This window comes from Bacillus rossius, chromosome 1 (assembly GCF_032445375.1).
Source record: "Bacillus rossius redtenbacheri isolate Brsri chromosome 1, Brsri_v3, whole genome shotgun sequence".
NCBI classification, from domain to species: Eukaryota; Metazoa; Arthropoda; class Insecta; order Phasmatodea; family Bacillidae; genus Bacillus; species Bacillus rossius.
This window is the reverse complement of record NC_086330.1, coordinates 379,408,160-379,435,147: the sequence shown is the minus strand read 5'-3', so window position 1 is coordinate 379,435,147 and position 26,988 is coordinate 379,408,160. Positions and strand designations below refer to the sequence as shown.

Below are 26,988 nucleotides of genomic sequence, written 5' to 3'. Positions count from 1 at the left end.
AGAGGGGAACAAAAATTGTCACTTTGTAAAATACCAGGGTGGTCATGTACATGGGCCAGAAATCGTCACGATGTCGATGCACACGGGCTCGATGTACAGGGAACATAAACTGTCAGTTTGTAAAATGCCGGGGTGGTCATGTACATGGGGCCAGAAATCGTCACGATGTCGATGCACACTGGCTCGATGTACAGGTAACATAAATTGTCACTTTTGTAAAATTTCAGGGTGGTTATGTACATGGGCCAGAAATCGTCACGATGTCGATGCACACGGGCTCGATGTACAGGGAACATAAATTGTCACTTTTGTAAAATTTCAGGGTGGTTATGTACATGGATCAGAAATCGTCACGATGTCGATGCACACGGGCTCGATGTACAGGGAACATAAATTGTCACTTTTGTAAAATTTCAGGGTGGTTATGTACATGGGCCAGAAATCGTCACGATGTCGATGCACACGGGCTCGATGTACAGGGAACATAAATTGTCAGTTTGTAAAATGCCGGGGTGGTCATGTACATGGGGCCAGAAATCGTCACGATGTCGATGCACACTGGCTCGATGTACAGGTAACATAAATTGTCAATTTGTAAAATGCCGGGGTGGTTATGTACAGGGGGCCAGAAATCGTCACGATGTCGTAGCGCACGGGAGCTAGATGTACAGGGAACATAAATTGTCACTTTGTAAGATGCCGGGGTGGTCATGTACATGGGCCAGAAATCGTCACTATGTTGTTGTAGACCGGAACAAAATCGTGATGATCCCTGCGGATGGTTTTTCACCTGAGTTGTCCTCTCCGACGGGCAGCTGGGAGGACCCCGTCACGTCCGCGGAGCCCGACGGAGCGGGCGGGCCCGGGTAGATGACGGCGGGGCTGCTTGGGGCGGGCGATGACACCTCCAGGAAGGGCGGCTGCGGCTGCGGCTGGTAGGGGTAGCCCGGGGGCGGCGCCGGCTGGAAGGGGCGGGGCTTCTCCGTGGACTCCGGCGCCGGCAGGTACTGGCGAGACGGCTCCGAGGCCAACACCTCCTGCTGTTCGCGGAAGCTCCTCCTGTTGTTGTCTGCGGCACACGACACGTGTGTGAGCGGAACCCTCCTGAACTAAACAAGTCCCTCGTGCATTGCCAGTGTAGGTTATCCTCGCGTGCTTCCCCTTCCCTGCCAATCCTACAGACTGGCCCTCCTGCATGTGAGGAGGAAGACTAAATAATTAAATTCCTAGAGACTGGAAAAACTCGCGATTTCGATGACCTCTAGGATAGACTCCACAATCCCCTTCACACTCAGACAAATGCCACCTGCTCATTGGCTATTGACTCGTGACACCTGTCAACTGGGAAACTTGCGAATCGATACTCTTTTGGGTGAAGGTTTTTTCATTGGCTCAGAGTCCTTTAGATAAATTGTGAGTAAACCACAGAAGCAATATAAATATACAGTTGTTTGAATTCTAGCATAACGTAAATGAACCCGCGAATTTTTCCGGTCTCTATAAATTACACATCCACCTTTTTTTCCTCAAAAACTCACGTTGAAAATTAACCTGGTAAAACACGTAAGAAAGATTTCGGATTTGATTCATTATCGCCTATTTTTTAAACTTTGATTTATGGAAGTTAATTTTATATATGAACTTTAAAAAGTCACAACTGCTGCTGAAAGAAATATAAATTTACCTGGCATACATTAGAACCCGTCCTTTATGCAAAAAAAAATTGATTTGGAGCTTGAGTCACCTAACTTATAAAACAAACATGTTTGCACTAGTGACGTTTTCGTTGAAGTCATAACACTTCAACATTATTTCAGCAAACATACTGGAAAGTATTGGAAGCGAAAGTTTGACGAAGGATTATAGGCCCTTTACGCATGCTCGTAATGGACAGGTGGGCAAGAACTCATCTTGGCGCCTTTTTTTTTTTTTTCAAACCAACCAAACCAAAATCATTCCCGGCAACACCTCATACCACCACCACAAATCAATTCCACTATTCCAGATATTTTTGATATAACAAAGATGGTAAACAAATACATTTCATTTTTAATACATCACAAGTTGGATACTACACAAAAAAAAATGTTTTTAATATTTGACGATAAACATGTATGTATGTATCTTTCAATACGAACAATTTAGTTCATCAGCCCTCCATTTTTTTTTGTTCTAACATTACGACATTCAAGTTCACATTTATAGTAAAAAAAAGGGGGGGGGGGTTGTTTGTAAAGTCGGTTTACGGACGAAAATTTTACGTGATAACTTCATAAGAAAACATTGATGAAAAATTGCATACTTTTTTAATTTTCAAATATTATTTGCAGTTTTTTGTAAATTTAATTTAAATAATCTGTTTAAATGTAATCACGAACAATTAGTTAAAAAAAGCCCGCCTTAAACCTGTTTGATATTATAAAAGATTTTTCTCGCACGGTGGTTTGGCCGGTTCTTGCACGCTCGGCTCAGGCGGAACGTGACAATGAGTCATGCTTAGAGACTGGAAAAATTCGCGGATTCATTTCGCGATACGCTTAAATGCAAATAATTGTACCTTTACGCAACATCTGCTATTGGTTCAATGTTAACCTGGAGGACTGTGGGCCAATTATAGTCCCTCAGTCAAAGCAGTATCGAATCACGTGTCTCCCAGTAGAGACGCCTCACGAGTCAGTAGCCAATGAACACGTGACGTTTCCCCGAGTGTGCACAGGATCGTGGAGTCTATCCTGGAGGTAATTAATTTTTCCAGTCTCTAGTCATGCTTTTTCGTGCGTGCAGCCGGCGTTCATCGATTCATGAACCTAGCCCCTGAGGACGACACGTGTTGTCGCTGAGTCGCGGCTCACCGTGGCTCGCAGTCCTGGTGTAGCGGCCTTGGAGCCACTTCAGGATGGACTGCACCGCCTGGTCCACTTGCCGGCTGTGCCTCAGCTCTGCAACACAGCGCGGCGAAACTAACAACTACAACTTATTTTCAAATGATATGTTAATATTTGACTACATAATTTGACTGATGAAGAGATGGCTTTAGTATTTAAGTAAGTTTTTATATATTGTTATAACTTTGTACCTGTACTTAACTTAAATACTAATTTTTATTTAATTATATTTTCATTTATTCATGTAACTATGTTATATTTTATACGTTTTTAGTCATAATATTGAATTTTAATAAATTGCTCTTTTTAACTTTCATCTTTATATAACTAATTAAAAGTTTCTTAAGTTATATTTTATATATTTATTTATCAGTTATTATACATTTACAAATGTTTACAATCGTCAAAATACCGCATGTAATTTGCAGTGACTAGATGCACTCACATACAAGCTTGCTTTCGTGAGTGCTAAATTTCCTGGTTAATTAAGTGCATATTGTTAACAAAGTGTAAAAAAAATGGGAAATAAATTATTATTATTAAAGTCTTCATAACCGCTGAGAGTGTGAGAGTGTGAGAGTGCTGAGAGTGCACGTACTCTCCTCCTGGTTGTAGGTCTCCGTGTCGAAGAAGAGGGCGGCCTGCTCCGCTGCTCTGGCCGCTGCCGCCGCGAACTGCGAACAAAACACAAACCAAACATGCAGTTTGTTTACGTCCAGAGGAGGGGAGGGAGGCAAACGAAGGGAAAACTTCACGTCACAAGAGATAACGCTTAGGAAAAAATATATCCGAATCAGCCGAAGAGGTATGATTGAAAACGTTAACAAAAAAAATGTAACCTACGGAAATATTTGCCACCAGACATGTTGCAAGCTGAACAAAAAGAGATTAACGAATCTGAGATTTTTTTTAAATTAAAGAAAATATAACACTGATTCAACAGAAACATTCACATGAACACTTATTTTATTTGTCTTATTATATTTTTTGTAAATGTTCTAACTAATAAATATTATTTAATGTCCACGCCAGGAGACAGAAAGGGTCTTATAACAACCAAAGCTAAACATAAAAAAACAGCGTCTACAAGAAATTTTGTTCAGTCACGTGGATTACAGAATTCGAAAACACCAATTTTTTTTTTTTTTTAGTTTGACGAATGCAGTTCAGATTGTATGGTTTATTTGGGTGTGTGTGTTACTCACCAGCATGAGTAGGATGACTACCCCCCACGGCTGCATGATGGCGGTAGAGGAATCTGGAACAGAGACGCTGCAGTTAAGGACGGAATGTGCTCGGATCCCCCGCGGTTCGACATGCCGTGTCGTCATGGGCGAGCCGCGCATGTCGTACACCCGACATGGGCGGCCGAGACCCGCCATGTCGTCTGATCACGTGACCTGGCTTCCAGCGCCGGCGGCGTTCCCTGGGTTCCGCCCTGGCACTTTTTGACGTGACAACGTCTAATAAATCTATGAACGCCGGCTGCACGCACGAAAACAGTGTCCCGTTCCGCACATTGTCCCGTTACGCTGTGTCCCGTTACGCTCATTGTACGCTTGCGCCGCATCTACCTCTCTTCCACTCGATTGGAACAACCATCGATTTGACTTTTTCGAGGCACATTAAACTTGAAACACTCACATTCGTTTCCTACTTTTCCTATCATCGTCCTATCCTTAACAGAATAACACAGATTGGAAGAAGTTAAATAGCAAAAATGTATAAAAGTTACAGTTAAAATAATCTGTTCGTTAAAGTAATAAACATATTTGAATTAATGAGTGCAAATAAAAGTAAATTTATCAATTAAATTGTAGATTTCATTTCACTCCTTCTTTGTATCCATACAAAATAGTGATAATTCAATAAAATGATTCAATTTTATTCATAAAGGTATGCAATCATTTCATCAATGTTTAGTTATGACGCTGTCACGTTAAACTATCGTCCGCAAACCGACTTTACAGACAACTTTTTTTTTATTATTATTTGTAAATGGAACAGAAGTATTCATGGAAAATCACAGCAACCTGTAAATTTTAAATTACACATAAACCACTGTGTTCGAAGTAGCACTAGGTTCGGGATTCATTCCCGGATATTTATTCTTTGTATTGTCCTAGTACCTCCAATAGTTCCCTCGAATGAAGTACATATTTCTATTACCGTATTCATTTTTTAAACGGTATCTTTAGAAGTTTGAAAATGGCTAGAGCGGGTGTTTTCAAGAATATTTTCTTTTATAATTGAAACTCCCAGTACATATTCTTGAAAGTACTTAAGGAACTTGCATGACACCTTAATCTTCATTCCTCTGCCGTGTAATGTTACGGTCACCGCTCATGTGCACTGGGAGAAGACTGCTCGCCAGTCCAGAGGAGACACCGCACTAGAAGCACCAGCTAGTCCCGCCTCGCCGACACAGATACGCCCCTAGGCGGGTCTCTGATGTATATTCGTTTGGTAGGCGCTTCCTTCTCCATAGAGCCATTCCTGTAGTCTATAGTATTTATTACAGGCAGTGTTTACCTGACAAGGATTATTGACTAATTTTAAAACCACTTAAATAACGTTTATATTTATTTGAGTTTTAGACTAAAAGGGGTATGATAAAGATCTACCTTTACTTGTGTGGTAATTAGACGTTTATGGTAGAATCCAACCTAGACACGTATTTTACGTATAACGGCTTTTGAAAAAAAGGCTGTCAAATAAGAAATTAATTTTAAAATATTGGGTCTTGTAAATTTATTAGCTATTAAATAATTTAGCTAATTCAATTGTTTATTTAATTGTTCTAATTGAAACAAAAATTTTCCTAACGCCTGAATATCGGTGGGATAACACCAGCTAGTCTTCGAAGTACATGTTGTTGCATAAGCTCCAGGCAAAAGCCATAAAGTCTCAAATAGGAACCTATATATATATATATATATATATATATATATATATATATATATATATATATATATATATATATTTTTAACGCCTCGAAAATTTTCAGTCATTATCTCTCTCTTCATTAGCTGTGTAAGATGATTGTAAGATTTCTTGTTAATGCTAGTCAATCATTCATATAGCAAATCTTCTATTTCTATAGTGTATAATTCTGCATGGCTATTGTTTATTTGAACTGAAAAGACCATGGAACAAGAAGAAAAAATTTAAAAGAATCTTAAAACTTTTTAAAACACCAATAACTATGAAAAAAATTATTGTTCCGTCCCAAAGTGTCTGTCATTTAGCGCTTGTATGTTAGGCAATTAGGAAAAGCTTTCTGCAAACAAACACTACTTGTTTTTGCCAAAAAGTTATAAATTAGTGTCAGTGTTAGACATAGAAACACGTTGTAATGATTTCTTATGTGAAACTGAGTGCATCGCAAGGAAGGACTGAACTTGTAATTTTTTTCCAAAGTTTCTTGGTGCGTTTTTAAGGAAGGAATATGGAAATTTGGTTATGAAATTTGACATAAATATATATAATTGAAATAAGGTATACTACCCACTCCGGTGAAAGCTATAAATTATTGTAATAATTTTATTTCATAACCTTACAAGTGATCAAAACTTAAATCTTATAATAAAACAATCTAACTGAAATTTTTTAAATGTAAGCTTCAACAAAATTTTAGACGGTCGAATATTAACCATCGCTAAAAACAAAAACGTGCGTTTTTTTTAAGTTCCGAATAACTAAATAGGCAATACTTCATCACGCTTGTAAGTATATAAATCATGGAGGTATTTAGTCTAAGTAACGAATGTCTATTTTAAAGCTGAAGTCACTCTGGTTATCAACTGGTGTAAATAATAATGCTTAGGGACAGGAAAAATTCGCGGATTCATTCGGCGATAGGCTAGAAGACAAATACATATACCTTTTTTTTATTGGCTTACTGTTCATCTGGACGAATCTCAACCAATTATAAACCCTCAACCAAAGAAGGATCGAATCACAGACAAACCAGCTGAGACGACTCACAAGTAAGCAGCTAATGAACTGGCGTTATTTGCCCAAGTGTACAGGGGAATGTGCAGTATATCCTGAAGGCTATTAAACCGCGAATTTTTCCGGTCCCTAATAATGCTAGAAATGTTTTAATGGATTGAAAAAAACTCGTTAGGAGTTAACGTAAAATGCCTTTAGGAAGTGAGTTTTTATAAAAAGAAAAAGGCTTCATTTTAAGCAAAAAAAAAAAACTTTTGTCTATCCAGTTGTGAATGGGGGCGATGAATCATTCTCATTTTGACTTCAATTAAAATCGCGTTAAAGACCTCGCTTCACATTTTTACCTCCAAGGAGTAGATATAAAATCTTACGAGTGTCTTCTGCTGATTGCTACTAAACTACTCCGGAGACTTGGTGAGAAGATCGTTGAGAAAACTTCATCGCGATGCTTCACGATGTCGAACGTCCATGTCCAAGATGTGTTTCAAGTAATTCACCACCGACTCAACGCAGTGAACAACACCAGGACCCGGCGTTAACAAAGCAGAGACCTCATTGGCCAACAGCCCTGAAGGCACAGAGGCTGCAGTAAAAGCGGGATAGGACATGCCTTGTGCAATTGGACGGCGGGTGAAAGGGCTGTCAGACCCCGCGGTCCCCGCTGTCGCAATGCCCTCTGCATTGTCCGGGATGATCGCGCGATATGTCTGCGATATATAACTCAGCGCTCCAGCGGCGGGTTTCTTCACGAAATGTCAACTGCCTTAAGACCCCCGCCCACCCGGGCACACACACACACACGGTGCGCAGAGCTTCAGAAAAAAAAATTGGTTGTCTGTAAAGTCGGTTTACGGACGATAGTTTAACGTGACAACGTCATAACAAAACATTGATGAAATGATTGCATACTTTTATGTATAAAATTGAATCATTTTTATTGAATAATCACTATTTTGTATGCATACAAAGAAAGAGTGAAATGAAATCTACACTTTCATTGATAAATTTACTTTATTTGCACTCATTAATTCAAATTTGTTTATTACTTTAACGAAGAGATTATTTTAACTATAACTTTTATACATGTTTGCTATTTAAATTCTTCCAATCTGTGTTATTGTGTTAAGGATAGTACGATGATAGGAAAAGTAGGAAACGAATAGGAGTGTTTCAAGTTTAATGTGCCTCGAAAAAGTCAAATCGATGGTTGTTCCAATCGAGTGGAAGAGAGATTCCCAGATGCGGCGCAAGCGTACAATGAGCGTGACGGTACACATCGTAACGGGACAATGTGCGTTATGGGACACTTTTTCGTGCGTGTAGCCTGCTTTCATCGATTTATTAGACGTTGTCACGTCAAAAATATATATAATTTGAAAACGAATTCCGTAAATACAACTACTATTCTGACTTCAAAATATTCTGAAGTGCTTCATCTTAATAGATAAATCTACCCATCTGATATCTTGACACAATCTTTTAAATTGCCTGAGTCGTTAAAATATGTGAACACCGCGCGTGTGTGTGTGTCTGTGTGTGTGCGCGCGTGTGTCCAGGTAGGCTCTTCCTGCTTGCATTGTCGTCACGTGTAAATTAACGTCGCGAGATTTCACGCCAAGACGCAAGGTGTGCACAAGAGAAAGCGACATTCTGCGTTCAACGACCAGTTTCGTTTCATTATTCGCAAACTAACAAACTAATTTGGAACCGACTGCTAAATGAGCAACTGTTTTCGCTGAGACGTGCCTTGAATGAAGATAATTTTTTTTTTTTGTCACGGACCCAGAAAAAAACGTCGTGCGTTATTGGTGTTAAAAAGAAAGTGTAGAGACGCATCTTCCTGTGAACACGGCGGTTGAATAACTCCATCGTAATGCCTCGTCCGGACGGACAATTACGTCAGAGTGCTTTTAAACGCGAAGGTTGTCTGAGAACTTTCTCCGGCACTGGGAAAAGCCGACAACAAAAACAAACGCGCAGCAAGATGGGCAAGCGACCAATCAGATAACGGGGTTTTTGGACGGCTTCGGCCCCGTCATGTGCACTTGAGAACCACACATAACGTAAGAAACACACAACTTAGAACAGTCATAACTTAGAAAACACGAAAAAAATCCACATAACTTAGAACAGTCATATGTTAGAACGATCATAACTTAGAAATACATAACTTAGAAACACGCAACTTAGAAACGCCATAACTTATAAAGTCATTACTTAGAACCATCACAACTTATAAACACACAACTTAGAACTGTCATAACTTAGAAACACGTAATTTAAAAACACGCAACGCAAAACCACACAACTTAGAAACGTCATAACTTAGAACTATCACAACTTAGAAACACACAACTTAGAATTGTCATAACTTAGAAACACGTAACTTAAAAACGTCATAACTTAGAAACACACAACTTAGAACAGTCATAACTTATAAGATTATATCTTGTGTGTTTCTAAGTTGTGTGTTTCTAAGTTGTGACAGCACTCCTGTGCACTTCGTGCTGGTAACTCGGCGAAGCAGGAGTCACGGGTCAGCTCCCAGCCTCCCGAGATGTCTCGTGTTCTGAACATCGAGTCGCTACACGGTTGTTTCGCAGAACCCCGAATACAATCCTGAAGGTCCCATCATCTTCAAGTCTGACTTCCGACTCTGTCCATGCATAACAGTGTGGCGCAATACAGTACTTTTACCTTTACACTGTCATAAATAGAGACCGGAAAAATTCGCGGATTCATTCGGCGATAGGCTAGAAGTCAAATACATATACCTTTTAAATGATTTTGCTATTGGCTTACTGTTCATCTGTACGAATCTCAACCAATTATAAACCCTCAACCAAAGAAGGATCGAATCACAGACAAACCACCTGAGACGACTTACAAGTCAGCAGCCAATGAACTGGCGTAATTTGCCCGAGTGTACAGGGGAATGTGCAGTCTATCCTGAAGGCCGTCGAAACCGCGAATATTTCCGGTCCCTAGTCATGAATATTCATATATCTAATTATATAAGAGGGTTCCAACTACTTGTGAGATACATCAGAAGAAAGTCTACTCGTCCTTATTATTCAGTTTTACAGGACAGCCAAAAAATCAACCTTTAATATATCTTTGCATTGGTATACTCGCACAATGTGCACTTGTAACACTTTTCTGTGAAGTCCGTGAAGTACACAGTAAAAAGTTTGTTTTGATAGTGGACTTGTTACGTTTCACTTGGGAATGATTAAAATTGTAACCACGTATACATCGAGAACACAATAATTTACGGACTAAAATGTAAAATATACACACAAAAGGATATGTTTCACTATGGCTCACACTGATCAAGTATAATTTTAGCAAACACGAAAAAAAAAAAAACTTATTAAAAATAAACATAAATATGTTATTTTTAGGAACTTTTAACCATAAAATAAGCATTTATCCATACGTAAGAAGGTTTTTTTGACGTGATAGTGTCTCATAAATCGATGAACGCCGGCTGCACGCACGAAAAAGTGTCACGTTTCGCCTGAGCCGAGTGTGCTAGAGCCGGCCAACCACCGTGCGAGAAAACCTTATATAATATGAAACAGGTTAAGGCGGGCTTTTTAAATAATTGTTCGTAATTATATTTTTAACAAATTATTTAAATTAAATTTGCAAAAAACTGTAAATAATATTTGAAAATTAAAAAGTATGCAATTATTCATCAATGTTTTCTTATGACGTTATCACGTAAAATTATCGTCCGTAAACCGACTTTACAGACAAACCCCTTTTTATATATTCATGCTTGTTTTGCAAAATAAAGCCGGGGCATGATTATGTAGTTTCCGCGCGGCTCGCTTCCTCCTATCTTCTCCCGGCTTCAAGCCGCGAGGAAACAGACCAGAGAAACTGGCGCTTTCACGCGAGTTCGCCGCTACATTCACATGACCGCGGCTTCTTCCTGTCATGGAACGTGGTTACATGCTACTGGTCACTAACAAAAACGAAAAAAAAAGGATGTTGTCCGTAAATTCAGTTTACGGACGATAATTTTACGTGATAACGTCATAAGAAAACATTGATGAAATATTGCATATTTTTTTTAATTTTCAAATATTATTTAAAGTTTTTGCAAATTTAATTTAAAATAATTTGTCAAAACTACAATCACGAACAAATAGTTAAAAAGCCCGCCTTCAACCTGTTTCATATTATAGAAGATTTTCTCGCGCGGTGGTTGGCCGTTTCCTTGCACGCTTGGCTCAGGCGGAACGTGACCATTTTTCGTGCGTTAGCCGGCGTTCATCGATTTATAAGACGTTATCACGTCAAAAAATCAAAGCTCCAAGACATACACATGATGCAAATTTAGAGCAGAAAAAATAACTATATCAAATTCATAAATGTAAAACAAGGAATTTCAAGGAAGTAATCTATAAAAATAAAAATGTAAATGTTCGTTCGTTTGAAATATTAGATCTCCGATGTTTCTTCAACGATTGATTTGAAATTTAAAAAAAAAGTTTCATTCGAATACGCGCGTGATTTATGTACCTATGTCACACCTGTGAAAGATAAAAATATAATTAAAAACAAAGATTTTTAATATATTCGTTGCTGTAGAGTAACATATATATAGTTATATAAAGGATAGAGCGAGATATAGAGGGAAATATAGATATATAGATAGAGATATATACAGATAGAGAGGTATAAATATATACATAGAGAGCTAGAGAGGGACAGAGAATTAGATAGAGATAGAGATATGTTTTGTATATGTGCACCTACTTCAAACAAATCACAAAAAAAAAAAAAGAGAGAGAGACTACACTGCATACCGGGCATTAGCTAGTTTTAAATAAATACTTAAACTTTAAAATGACTTAACAACTACAGTAACAATGATGTTACATTGAGCCACCACCATATTTGTCGCTGTCGTAAAATGATTTCAATGGTAGTTTGAGCACGGAAAATAAAATAACGCCTCGGCTGAGAACAGTCCTTTTTGAAAAACCCTAAATATAGTTTTCTGTAAAATTGTCAAAATTCACTGCTTTTTTCGTTTTCGACATGTTCCTAAGGTAGACTGGCCACTAAGGCTCGTCTCACACGTCATGCTGATGTTTTTCTCGTCATTGCTATAGGTAATTTAAGTTTTTTTCTCTCCTGAAAATCCAACACTATACCTCCCTTACACTTTGCTGTTATGTCACCAATATTTCCAACAGATAGTCACTAAGTGTAACATGTCACACACGTGTTTGTAATTCCTTTTTATTTATTTATTCCTCTTATTTTTACAAGTGACGAAGTTAAGTAGTGGAAAATGTAACTTTCCTAAAAATAAAAATAAATATTAAATATTAAAAAAAGTGATCATTTAAAACATACTAAACTAAGGAAAACAATGTTTAATTAATTTTTTAATATTTTTAATGTGTGTTCTCAAATGGTGGTCTGATATTTTTCAGAGAAAAAGGACACACATAATTACTAAATAATAACTAAAAATAGAATTTACAATAAATATAAAACTTATGTAAACGACACGGTATTGCTTTGAAAAATAAAAAAAAACTATTCGCTATTTAACCATACCTACATATTAAGTAGCTTATCACACAACCTTACATACACACACTCATACCTGAAGTTGCTTAAAAATAATTATTAAAAGAAAGGATCACATTCACTTGTGTGTATTTGTTTCGAACATTATATTGCACTAAGTGAATATCTGTTGAAAACATTGTTGACAGAATAACAGATGAAAGGGAGGTGTGGTGTTAGATAACAGTGATGGCGAGGAAAGTGTGATCAGGGGTGTATGTGTGTCAGCGAGGCGGGATGATAAGCGCGACGCTCGCTGGTGCTTCTAGCGCGGTGTGTCCTCTGGACTGGCGCGCAGTCTTCTCGTCGTCACAGGACAACTGTGATATTTGAGCGGCAATTATATCATATGGCGAAGAAATGAAGATAAAGGTGTAATGTAAGTCCCTTAAGTGCTTTGAAGAATATGCACCGGATATTTACGTCTAAAAATTACCCTGAAAACACACGTTTTAGCAATTTTAACTCTTCTATGAATACAGTTTAAAAACTTAATCCGAAATCAAAAGCACTTTCCGGCCGTCAGCGAACTCTTGAATGCTTTCCGTAATAAGATCCCACTCGGACGTCTTGAGCAGTTTTGAAATCGCGTTGTTGTTCCCTGAAGTTCTGCGCACCGTGTGTGTGCCCGGGTAGGCGGAGGCCTTAATGAACCTTGCTTCACGAGCCGCCCCGCGCTGTAAGACTCCGAGAGGAGTTACGTAAGCGATGATCGGAAGCACGCAACGCAGACGAGACGGTGATGACGCGGTGATGCGCGGGAGGAATGCAGGCAGTGACGGTCCGGACCAGGAGACGTGGTAATCACCGGGAAGACGTACTCTGCCAGGCGGCGCACAGTGGAGTATTTGTACCAAAATCCTGGCCAAAAAAGAAAAAAAAAAATTTCGTTTAGTCACAGCAGAAATGGTATTTTCTTGTTGCCTAATCACATGCGCGTCGAGCAGGGTCTATTTTGGTACCATGAGTCATATCCGGTGACTGCTACGCTTAGTTGAAGAGTTGATGTCTATGTGTGCGGACGTGCTTGTGCTAGAGAGTTCACCGTTCGTGTTCTTCAACATACGTGTTTCTACTAGCTGTTAGGATTGACATATTGTCATGAAATTTCGTACAGCTGTTAAATAAGGTAACTGTTTCATTTCAATGTATATTTTATTGTGAAAAATTATTTAAGTGCCGTAATAAAAAATAACAATGTTAGGACAAAATGTGTGTTCGAAAGGTTAGAAAAAATTTATGATTTCAAGAGACTTTTTGAATGTGTGTCGGGCCTTGTCGGGCTGTCGTTTAAACATATTCTTAATACGTTGCCCACTAAGTTTCAATACCAGAAGAGAAATTTCCCGCATGTAGTTGCCATTTTTATTTAACACTAATTTTAAACATTGGTGTGGATTTTTACAATAGTTTTCAGATTAACAAATTTGACTGTTGCCTATCAAAGGATACCGGAAAAACTAATTTTACTTTGGTTTATTATAGCTCTTGTATTTGTAATACATTGCCAGCATTATTAAATAAGAAATAATAACATTACAGTCCCTACCAAACGTTTTCCACCGCTAGTAAATTCTAATAAAACTATTACAGAACTAGGTACAAGTTGCTATTCAATATTTGTGCTTAAATTAATATTATGAGCCAGTTGATTCATCAGTGCTGAGATATGCACGTGTTGGAGACTGGGAATTAGAAAATAAATTGAGGAAAATACCCTATGTGATGCTCCTCTCTTAATTTCGGAGTGGACATATTCCCATCAACATTCACTTTCAAAGTTCTGTGCGTTTACTATTTTCTTTGTCCCAATCATGTTTCTTATCCAGATATTAATGTGATAGGAAATGTGGTTTTGTTAACACAGATTTATTAAAAATCTTATACATTTATATTTATCGTGATATAGATAAGATTTAAGATATCGGTTTTTAAGTGATTGCCTACGTTATACTAATATAAACCGTAAATAAGATTTAGATAATTTTTTAAAATAATATGTAAGTATAAACTTTATTTCATAATTAATTACAGTCATAAATATTAGTTTATTTTGTTTTAGGTTCAGAACATGGAAAAGGAATTTACAAGAATGTCATTATATGAACTACTCCGGGAATCTCCAAACAGGTCCATTGTTGAAAAGCTTCATTTTATGGAACACAGAGTAGCTGACATAACAAAGTGCCCAGAAGATGAGAGAAAGTCATTAAGTCGCTTGCTCAGGTATTTTAAAGCTGATTTTAAGAAAAGGTGGTCTTTAGCTAATAACAAAGAGGAACGGTTTCTCCGGAACAATGGTAAATGGTTATCGCATACCATTAAGGTGCCCAACTTTTCATCAACTACCTCAGGTCGCGGTCGTCCTACGAAGGACTTCATTGAGTCAAGTGAGAGGACAAAACGCAGGAAAACAGAAGAACTCAGACAACAGTTCACCCCTGAAGAACTAACATATGCTGCATCAATGAATCACAGAGTTTCAGGAAATTCTGATGCTGCTGATTTAATGAAAAAAATCACTGAGACTCCAACAAGGGCTAGTAAAATTAAAACAAATCTATTGTCAAACAGAAATTCAGTAAAAAAACACAACCCTTCAGAAGCATTGTCTATTTTTGTTCAAGCGGAATTAACAAAACAGCAATATCAAGTAATTTATAGTGCAAACAAAAATGTTTACCCTTGCTATTCACTGCTCACAAAAGCAAGAAAAGAATGTTACCCAAGCGAAGACTCCATTGTCGTTTCTGAAACAAAAGCAGAAGTTAAGTTACAGTCTTTATTGGATCACACCTCTTCAAGGTTATGCAAATACTTAGAAGAAGTGTTACAGGTACTGTCGTCAGAAGAAAAACAAAATTTGGAATTAATCTCAAAATGGGGGTGCGATGGTTCTCAGCAAACACAGTTCAAACAAAAATTTGAAAACATAGCTGATAGTGATGCCAATATTTTTCAAAGTTCATGTGTGCCCATAAAATTAATTGCTAATAACCATACAGAGAAAAAAATTATATGGCAGAACCCAACACCTTCCTCCACAAGATTCTGTAGGCCAATTCGCATCCGTTTTGTACATGAAACTGCAGATGTTACTCTTGATGAAATTAAGTACATTCAGGAACAAATAAAAACATTGAAAGAAACAGAAGTGCCAAGTTTTCATGGAGCTGTGAAGATTCGACACACTTTACTGTTAACAATGGTTGACGGAAAAGTCTGCAATGCTGCAACTGGCACGACATCGACAATGAGGTGTTACATCTGTGGATCTACATCAAAAGATTTTAATAAATTATGTAAGGATTTCACAGAAAACCCCAATACTTTAACGTTTGGACTGTCCCCTCTGCACACACGGATCAGGTTTTTGGAATCAATTTTGCGTTTGTCATACAGAATACCAATTAGCATTTGGCAAGCAAGAAGTAAAGAACAGAAGAGAATTGTTGCGGATACTAAAAAGAACATTCAAAAAATGCTTAAAGACGAACTTGGATTATTGGTTGATGTTCCAAAGCAAGGATTTGGAACTACGAATGATGGGAACACATCAAGACGCTTCTTTGCAGAACCAGACACTGCATCACGAATTACTGGCGTGAATGTTGAACTTATTAAAAGATTAAAAGTAATATTGGAAGCTATTTCAAGTGGGCACCATATTGATGAGACGAAATTTCATAAGTATGCTTATGAAACAGCCAAGATATATGTGAGCCTCTATAGTTGGCATCCCATGAGTCCAACAATGCACAAAGTATTGATTCACGGAGCTGCAGTTATTAAAGAAGCTATTCTGCCTATAGGCCAGCTATCAGAAGAAGCTGCTGAGGCTAGGAACAAACATTTCCGGATGTACAGGACGAAGTATTCCCGAAAATTTAACAGAGAAGTGTGCAACAGAGATGTCCTCAATAGGCTGCTGTTAACCAGTGATCCTTTTTTGAGCTGCTCTACACAGAGGCGAAGGAAAACAACTAAGCCATATAGCAGCGAGACTCTGGAGCTTCTTCTGCCAGAGATGGCTGAAATTCGTTCTACCAAAAGAAGCGAAAATGGGTGCGATGAAGAAGCTGAATATAATTACGAGGAAGCAGAGGAGAACCGTAGCTGTAGCTCCGAAGACTCGGATTAACACAGCGCGCGTTCATCGTACAGACACAAGAAATTACAATGAAGGCTGAGAATAAACTGAACTCATTTTTGTAAATAACTTATCATCTATAAAGACTGCTATGAATACAGAAGTAAATGTAAAATGAATCTGCAATGTGAATAGCTTTCCACTTAATAGGCTTTGCTTTTATTTTATTGCTGAATCCAGTTGTTCTTTGGTGCACAAGAGCTTCATTTAAGTGTTTTATTGCAAAAATAGTTCACAAAAAGTCGTATAAACTGTTTGACTTCAAATAATCAAAAAAAATATTTTTGGCCAGGATTTCGGTACAAATACTCCACTGTGCGGCGCTGTTGACGGTGATTGGTCGAGGGAGAGAACAGCGGCGCGTCAAGGCGAGCGGCAACAGCTTAATGCAGTCAGTTGCGCAACACTTGTGGCGGCGGTGATTCATCACGCAGGAGCTCATAAGGCCCCCGCCCACCCGGGCACACACACGGTGCGCAGAGCTTCAGGAAAAACAACGCGATTTGAAAACTGCTCAAGACGTCCGAGTGGGATCTTATTACGGAAAGCATTCAAGAGTTCGCTGACGGCCGGAAAGTGCTTTTGATTTCGGATTAAGTTTTTTAACTGTATTCTTAGAAGAGTTAAAATTGCTAAAACGTGTGTTTTCAGGGTAATTTTTGGACGTAAATAACCGGTGCATATTCTTCAAAGCACTTAAGGGACTTACATTACACTTTTATCTTCATTTCTCCGCCGTATAATGTTACGGTCACCGCTCAAATTCCACAGTTGTCCTGTGACGACGAGAAGACTGCGCGCCAGTCCAGAGGAGACACCGCGCTAGAAGCACCAGCGAGCGTCGCGCTTATCATCCCGCCTCGCTGACACACACACACACACACACACACACACACCTGACGAGGCGGGCCCCTTAACAGCCGTGGGGAGTCTAGTGGCAGGAACGTCTGCCAGGTAGGACAATGGCTCCGGGTTCAATTTTCGGTTTTCGAAAAAAAGAGTCTAAATTATGACGGGGATTAGGAAGCAATTAAAAAGAAGCACAATTTAAGTTAAAACTGAACAAATTGTTTTTGTTGGTAGCTCAATAGTATTTCCTTGGTTGTTACACTGGCGTTTCTCAAAATTTCATCCCAAAAGACATACGAGTTCCATTTAAGGAATTATATTTCTCTAAGAAAACAGCAAACTATACAAACATGATCAGGCATGTTTACACACGAATTCAGTAACGTGGGTAAGCTCCAAGTTTGTTCCAAGTTCTTTTTACTCTTAGCTACAGATTCTTTAAAAAAGTTACTTTCCTAAAATTAAAATAAATTTAAAATGGAAAAAACAAAGAAGTGATCACTTAAAACATAACAATGTCTAATTAATGCAACATTCTGGGCTGTCCCTTTTTTTACCATGTTCCGTTTCGATTAGCTCGATATCATGTCTTATCTTATCCAACGGTCTTTAGATATCTTCTTAATATATATAAATCCAGTGTCCTGATGTTTGTTTCCAGTGAAATTAACCGATTTCGAGGAAAATTGGCATTTATGTGTAATTTCTTCCAACTTGAGAGATAGGATAGTTTTTATTTAGATTAATGGTCTTAATAATTTATGATTAATAATAAACTGATTATCAATGTTGATTGGTGTTTAAGCCCGGGAAACAGTGGGTACTTCGTATCCATGGCAACGTTGCGTGCTCGGAGTCGGGAAACTATCGGTGCTATTCGTTTTTTCTTCGGTACATTACAAAGCATTGTATTAAGTTTTTGTCAAAATTAATTAATTTTCATTTTATTTCATTTATTATAACTGTAAATAAGAGATTTGGTCTCATTTTTTTCCCCATTAATACAACCGTGCGAAGCCGGGTCGGGCAGCTAGTGTTTATATATTTTTAATTGTGCAGTTTAAAAAATTGTGCATTTATTAATAGGGACTGGGCCAAAAAGATAATAATGACTTGCCGGTGGTTTTTCTCGATGGCCGTGGGAGTGAAGAGGGTTCTTCACATTTCCCAAGATTGCTGTTCAACTTCTTCGTGGTCATGTCACGTGTGCGATCTCGCAGCAGAGAGGCAGCATCCCTGAGCGCAACAATTAGAAAGCGAATTGCACTTTGCGATGTCTGACTCCGCTAATAACCCCTGGAGGAAGTAAAGGGGGGGGGGGAAACTACCGGGTTTCACATCAGCTGAAATCCAGCGCCTGCGCTAGATTGCTTGCAGCTGAAATACGAGGGTTATTTCACTTGGACAAGGCGTGACAGCAAACCTGACATGTTCTGTGTTGGGTTGGAGGGTCCGGGCTAGAAAATTCGTCTCAAATTAAGTCTACACTGGTAAACATTTCAACGACGAATTTATCTCAAATAAATAGATACCGGAAAAATTCGCGAATTCATTCCGCGACAGGCTAAAATACAAATAGTTATACCTCAGTGCTGCCACTGCTATTGGCTCACAACTCACCTGGATGACTCTGGGCCAATGAGAAACGCCCGACCAAAGCTTTATACGAATCACAGGCTGCTACGTTGGGACGTCTCACAAGACAGCAGCCAATGAGTGGGTGACATTCGACCGAGTGTACGTAGAACTATGGAGTTCATCCTGCAGGTTATTGAACCCGAGAATTTTTCCTGTCCCTACAAATAAACAAAGAGCTCTTTGTTATTTTAGACAACTGTATCTTTGTAGAATTTAGCCTGTATACCAATTTCCGAATACTATTTTTTTGTATAAGAAGGGCAAATGCACATGTGAAAGAAATATGTGTGTGTGTTTTTGTGCGAGTCTTAACCAGTTTTTGAATGTTTTTTTCTTATATACCAAGATTATTCTTGCGGATTCATTTTTAATGAAAGTAAAATTTTTAACGCAGATCCCTGGATAAATTTTAACCAGTTTTCTTTGTAAATTTCAAGTGAAGAATTTTGACAGTGTATACGCCTAATCATGCGGGGGTTTCAGCCATGCTTTGCTCGGGGATTGGCCAGCCGTGGCAGCGATTGACACCGTCACTAACCCTCATATTTTAATTTAGCGAATTTTGACCCCAGGTGAAATCTGCGTGGACACAGGGAAAAAAAAAACCCTGGGCGCAGTATGGCGTGCATTAAGCAGGCAGGTTTAGTTCGGTACAAAATAGCATGGTCAAAAAAAAATATTTGTACTGGGTCGGAACAATTTCTACCGTGTGTTGTTCGGGTGCTCGGACATGAGTTCCCCCCCCCCCCCCTCCATCCAACTGTACGCGGTATGACCAGGGCACATGCGCCCCTGGTGGCGGACGTGTGAACATGCTGAGGAAACCACCGAGAGCAGAGGTCAAGACGACCGGACAGAAATACTCATGTAAAATTACAGATAATTGTAAACTTATACATTTACAAGAAAGCAACTGCAGCACTACAAACAGTCTATGTATCTTTCTTGTGGTACTACAAACTGTTTCTCGGCAGCTGGCTTCAGTGGGAATCTCTTGTAAGAGCACGGGAGATGTGTGTGCAGTGTTTTCTCCCCTGAGGACACGTCGTGAGTGCCAGGTGTACGGATCATGGTTGGTGGGGGGGGGGGGGGGAGGGGCTATTCCTCGCAGGTCAGAGGTCGGAGGTCGTGCCACGGGTGACCCTGGTCGGCCAAGGTCGCCGGACAAGGGTCGGGCCTTTCTCCTGCGCGGAGTTCTCACCGATCACCAGTCCCCCACCCCACACCCCTCGCCCACTCGCCGGACGACCGACCAGTAACTGACGTTCGACGACAACCGCTCAACCAGTCCCAACGAGCAGGGGCGCAACAACAGGGGGGGGAAGGGTATTATGCCCCCCCCCCTTCTGAAACCTTGAAGTGGGGGCAAACGGGGGCAAAAAAAGTGCTGTGTAATCAGTTTTCAGATAATAAAACTGCTTAAATAGCACCATTTTCCACCTCGAAATACAAATTTTCCCTGAGGAGGACCCCCGGACCCCCCGCTTCAATAGGGGGGATATGATTCTTTATAAAAAGGAATATTGCCCCCCCCCCCTCCCTTTTGGAACGAATGTGTACATTGTTATTTAGTTACAGCATCATACCGAAAGACATTGAGCCGGAGTGGCCCCCAACCCCTCAACCCCCCCCCCCCCCCACCATGGTAGACTCTTTTGCACTCTGTCCAACTCTTCTTCCAGAACCATCCTTCTGTTTCCTTGTAACCAACCTGCTTGATATTAATTCATAAAAGATTTTTTATCCCGCATGTAAGTGCCCAGGGTTTTCCCTGTGTCTATGCAGGTTTTACCTGGGATCAACTTATCTAGTTTTAGTCTAGAATAGTCTGTGAGGGGAGTTAGTCATGGCGCCAATCGCTGCCATGGCTGGCCAATCCCCTCCTAGCACATGATGCATGCTACCCCTCCTGCATGGCTAACACCCTGCATGATTAGAGCGTATAGGCTTCGGCTTGAGACGTATTTAAGAGTTTTTCACTAACCCAGACCCCTCCCAAACACACTTAGTTTTTAGTTAGGTTAGGAAAAAAAATCGCCGGGGTGAATCGTTCTGCTCTAATTTTGTGTTTACCACATGATTCAAACTGAATTCACGATGTGGTGATAGCGCGCAACACATCGCTGACACAAATAGCCAAATAATTTAAAATATTCACCTGGCACATTTACTTAAATACGAACAACATATGTAGTTTTTTCTCCTTTTTTTTTTAATTTTTCAGGGCATCAATATAACTATCAATACGTATTTATAAATGGCTTATCAATTCGATGAGTGTTTACCTAGAGTTTTTTAATTAACATCAATATCAATTTATATATGTTTTTTTTTTTTTTCGCCTGACTAACTGCTACACGGTCAAGTTTTGTACTTTCTCTGCGACTGGGTTCTGCATACGATTGATCTCTTATAGTCAGATTTGTATATATTTGTTCGTTAAAAAATATAAAAATTAAGATAAAGCGCGTATACATCGACGCTGAAGACTGATGAGGGGCGAAGGAAGGCTGACAATGGCCGTAGAGATGGAGGGTCAGAGGGAAGGGTACAAGGGGGAAGGGAGGGCGCAAGCCCCTAGTTGCCTGGGGGTTCCGGTAGGGTTTCTGGAGTATTCTTAACGCCTGGGTATACCCTGATATGACGAAACTTACGTCGATTGTGAATAGACTTTATATGAGATCTTACAGTCAGTTCACGCGAGTACATATGTGCAGATCACGTTTACAGTTACAAACTCGGTAACTTTTTTCAGTCTTGGTATATGACGTTCGGCAGGAATAAATTCGTGAATGGGACGGAAATGTGTAACCACGTTGCGGCCTTCTGTGGAGGATGACGCTAACCAAAGTTTAAAAAAAAGCCAAAGGGAAACTTCATCTGTTTAGTGACTTGATGTAAGCTTTTGGACATACTCCATTGCTATGCACATGTATGTCTGTAGAAGAAAACTACAAAAAAAAACCAAAAGACAAAAACACTAATTAAGCACAAAATTGCTGTTGTAAACAGGATATAAACACCACATAATATTCCATAACAGGAATATGGTCAACAAACAAAGAAAAATGGAATAACAGAACGAAAATTAACCCACAAATGATGACAGCACAAATATATATATATGGGTTTCAATATGTTTGTGCTGTCATCATAGGTGGGAGTTTTTTCGTTCTGTTATTCCATTTTTCTTTGTTTTTCTTTGTTTGTTGACCATATTCCTGTTATGGAATATTATGTGGTGTTTATATCCTGTTTACAACAGCAATTTTTTGCTTAATTTGTGTTTTTGTCTTTTGTGTTTTTTTTTTGTAGTTTTCTTCTTCAGACATACATGTGCTTAGCAATGGCGTATGTCCAAAAGCTTACATCAAGTCATGCACTCCCATTGCACAAATCTTTCAAAGATAATATCTGTTTAGTGAATTTTAACAAGATGAGCAGTCGAAAATCAGTTCCAAAGCCGGGGTTCAATATTTTTTTTCCAGGTCTTTTTCGCTTTTATCGGAGCCGTTACATTACATATTTTAAAATTTCGATCTGCAAATGGAATTATTCGATGGTCGACGCAGCTGCTCCGGCAGCGAATTCTAGCGGCGGGCGCGGGAACTACGTGTGATTCGCGGCCAGAAATTTAGTTGAAAACACAATTTGTGTATATTTATCACGCTCTACATTATTTTGAAGAATTCTACGTTACATTTCGTATCCGAGGCCCGAGTTTTGTAGTATAAGTGTTTTTGCAACATGAGAACACATGAATATGCTCATTACCGAGGTTATATGTACGCGTCTCTGGCGAGTGCTGGAAGACTCACACACACACACACACACACACACATATATATATATATATATATATATATATATATATATATATATATATATATATATATATGTATATATATGTATATATATATATATATATATATATATATATATATATATATATAAATTGAAGGGGGTCGAGTTGTTTACAGCCTTTCTTCATTTTTCATTTTGCTAGACGATATCTTTTTATGGTTGCGTAACTTGAAACAAGCAAGATATCATGCAAAACGAGAAAAAAAAACATTTTCAATTATTTGCTGAAAATACTCTACGAATCAAATTAATGTTGAATGAAAGAATGTTATTACTGTGCTTATAGTTTTCTTTAACGTCTGTACTTAACGCTGGTAGTACGTTTGGGGGCCACTTGTTATCGGAATTGAACCTAGTCTAGGTAAAGGAAGACAACACGTAACCTGGGCCTTTTCTTTTCTTTTTTTTTTAACCGAATTCGAACCCAAGACCCCGCACACTGGACGGTTACTGGCTCCACGCTGTCAGAAACTACAGCAAATTTTACGGACATTTCATCGAAGAATTCACCTAAAATAAAACGAATAATTAGGGGCCGGAAAAATTCGTGGGTTCAATAACCTCCAGGATGAACTCCATAGTTATACGTACACTCGGTCAAATGCCACCCACTCATTGGCTGCTGTCTTGTGAGGCGTCCCAACGTAGCAGCCTGTGATTCGATAAAGCTTTGGTCGGGTGTTTCTCATTGGCCCAGAGTCATCCAGGTGAGTTGTGAGCCAATAGCAGAGGCAGCACTGAGGTATAACTATTTTTTTATAGCCTATCGCGAAATGAATTCGCGAATTTTTCAGGTCTCTACGAATAATCCCTTGTGGCTTCAGACAACTCTGACATCGTGTAGAAACAACTCCACGTATTTACACTTTCAAATTCTGTTTCTTCGTTATAAACGAGGTGAACACTCACGCTGAAGAAATAATTGTGTTTTGACGTGATAACGTCTTATAAATCGAACGCCGTTCCGCCTGAGCCGAGCGTGCAAGAACCGGCCAACCACCGTGCGAGAAAATCTTCTATAATATCAAAAAGGTTAAGGCGAGCTTTTTTAACTAATTGTTGGTGATTATATTTAAACAAATTATTTAAATTAAATTTTGCAAAAAATGTAAATAATATTTGAAAGTTAAAAAAGTATGCAATTTTTCATCAATGTGTTTCTTATGACGTTAACACGTAAAATTCTCGTCAGTAAACCGACTTTACAGACAACCCCCTCTTTTTTTTCCAGTAAGCTTTACGAGTTTTGGAATGTTCTTGTGAATTCCTTTTCGAATTAAACGTACAACCCGCAATTCTACGAAGGTAACGATGTACTTTATGAAGATCCCTTGATAATTTGTAGAGACCGGAAAAATTCGCGAATTCATTTCGCGACAGGCTAAAATACAAATAGTTATACCTCAGTGCTACCTCTGCTATTGGTTCACAACTCACCTGGATGACTCTGGGCCAGTGAGAAACACCCGACCAAAGCTTTATAAGAATCACCGGCTGCCACGTTGGGACGTCTCACAAGACAGCAGCCAATGAGTGGGTGGCATCTGACCGAGTGTACGTAGAACTATGGAGTTCATCCTGGAGGTGATTGAACCCGCGAATAATTTTCCGGTCCCTAATAATTTGTAGATCAGAGGTGAACGTACTTGAAGGGTGCACCTGAGGTTGCGACCACGGCAGAAGAGTGTTGCTTCGCTCTGGACTTTCACGCGCACCAACTGAAGGCTCAAGAGGAAACCCAACATGTGGACAGGTGTCCCGGGCCCGCGAGTATTTGTCAGACGACTCTGTTGATGAGAGGGTGGTGGGTGGTGGGGTCGTCCATGAGCCTGGGAATCAGGAAGATCCCATCCATCGGTTCCGAAAGTTACTTTCCTCTTTCCTCACGTTTGGGGGGAGGGAAGCGGGGAGACTGTGCCTGCGACCTCTCTGCTCGGAGAAACCTCGGTGTCCAGCCTGTACTGACGATTGTTGGGTGTTCACGTACGGGCAGTTAGAAACCTTGCCTGAGGAGGGATTTAAGACCTCCAGCATTTTCACTGATAATACTGGACTTGTCTCCACCAAAACCTACAATTTTGAACGTATGGACTTTCTGAACTTTCCAAAAAGGATTTGTGTTTTTTTGACGTCCTTCAAATGTTTCGTGCGATGGGGAATTTTTGATTTAGTACAATTTATTTTTGAACACACGCCATTGCAGTTTTAATTTATATAAATTCTTTCCACGGAATTTCTTGTGCTGTCTGATATTTAAAGTCTGAATGTGTTCGTCTGTGCTGCCGTGGTTGTGTTGTCCATAATGCCTGTGCAGTTGGGTCCATCTGTTCGACGTAAGCTGATTCAGTCATGTTCTCTGTGGGTTTATGTATTTACAATTTTATCTCTATTTTTTATATTTTGAATTCTTGAAATTTTTTCCATGACAAACAGTGCCAAACTGTAATGACGGTTGTCCAAAAAAATTGAATTAAATTTTTTTTTTTATTTGGCTTAAGGGTCTCGCCTAACTGGGCGCACACACACACACACACACACACACACACAGTGTGAAGAACGTCAGAAGAAACCACGTGATTTTTTATGGGTGGTTCTGTTTCCATATTTCCTTTTTTAAGTGTATTTTTTGGGAGAGAGAGAAAAGGGCTGAAACGCGTGTTTTCAGAATAATCTTAAGGCATGAAACACCTGGTAGAAATTCTTGAAAGCACTCAAGGGACTTGCATTAAACCTTTATCTTCGTTCCTTCGCCTTCTCATGTATGGTCACCGCTCGAATCTCACAGTTAGGGACAGGAAAAATTCGTGGTTTCAATAGCCTTCAGGATAGAATTGCACATTCCCGTGTACACTTGGGCAAATAAACACCAGTTCATTGGCTGCTGACTTGTGAGTCGTCTCAGCTGGTTTGTCTGTGATTCGATCCTTCTTTGGTTGAGGGTTTATAATTGGTTGAGATTCGTCCAGATGAACAGTATGCCAATAGCAAAATCATCTAAAAGGTATATGTAATTGACTTCTAGCCTATCGCCGAATGAATCCGCGAATTTTTCCGGTCTCTACTCACAGTTGTCCCTATGCTTGACGAGAAGACTGTGCGCTTGTGGGTTTTACCTGAGGAAGTAACCTCGGGCGTGTTTCGGTCGACATCTTCAGGGGGCGGAAGTCATCCATGTCACCTATTAGTAGGGACTGGAAAAATTCGCGGTTTTAATGACCACTAGGATAGACTCCACGATTCTCTATGTACTAGGGCAACTATCACCTGGTCATTGGCTACCGACTCGGGACACCTGTTTACTGCGATTCTTATGATTCGATACTTCTTTCGTTGAGTGTTTGCCATTGGCTCAGAGTCCTTCAGGTAAATTGCGGTCCAATCACTGACGCAGCATTAAGCTAAACGAGTTTGGATTCCAGCCTGTCTCGAAAGGAATCTGCGAATTTTTCCGGTCTCTACCCATTAGTAGGGGCAGGCATTTTTCGCGAATAAATCTGAACGCCTATTAGACTGCAACAAGGTATATCCGCACCAGCGGTTTCTTCCTTGTGATTGGCGGCCGTCTGCGAGAGAAGTCGGTGCCTTGTTTGACCTCAGCCAATCAGGACGCGTTTGCTTCCGCACTGACTCACTGTGATTGGTGTTGCAACAATCGATATGGAGATGGACCCAAGTCACGAGACAGTGTTTTAACTTTCAGCTATAGTCACGGAATCTTTTGGCGTAATATGCATGGCCTTACCAATTAGGCGAGTGCTACCCTGAGGATGGTACTTTCACGCCGTGACGGAGTGAGGGGCAGGAGGGAAATGTGACCGTGCTCCGTGAAATTAAAGCAGCCCCCCTCCCGCCACAGGGTCCGGAACGTGACGAAGACGGAGCTGTGACGTCCACGGCGCGCGCTCTTCGGGAGATGAGGCGAGATAGGACGTCATTGTCTTCGCGCCGGCGCGGACGAGGGCGGAAGGCCGTCTGAGACACAACCCCCCTCCTGCTCTCCTGACGGTTAATTGAGGGTGTCAGAGGGGTGGGGGCAGTGGGGGGAAGCACTCG

At 39.8% G+C, this 26,988-nt stretch overlaps 1 protein-coding gene across 1 annotated transcript in view; it reads right to left on the bottom strand.

Moving 5' to 3' along the window:
• LOC134528586 (uncharacterized) overlaps positions 1-26,988 on the bottom strand; it is a 65,107-nt gene that overhangs the window by 20,198 nt on the left and 17,921 nt on the right. The window contains exons 2-5 of the mRNA XM_063362336.1: positions 4,091-4,143; positions 3,484-3,559; positions 2,853-2,939; positions 791-1,069 (exon numbers count right to left, since the gene is read on the bottom strand). Coding sequence (XP_063218406.1) covers positions 791-1,069; positions 2,853-2,939; positions 3,484-3,559; positions 4,091-4,126 — 478 coding nt within the window. The 5' untranslated portion in view covers positions 4,127-4,143. The remainder of the gene's footprint in view (positions 1-790; positions 1,070-2,852; positions 2,940-3,483; positions 3,560-4,090; positions 4,144-26,988) is intronic.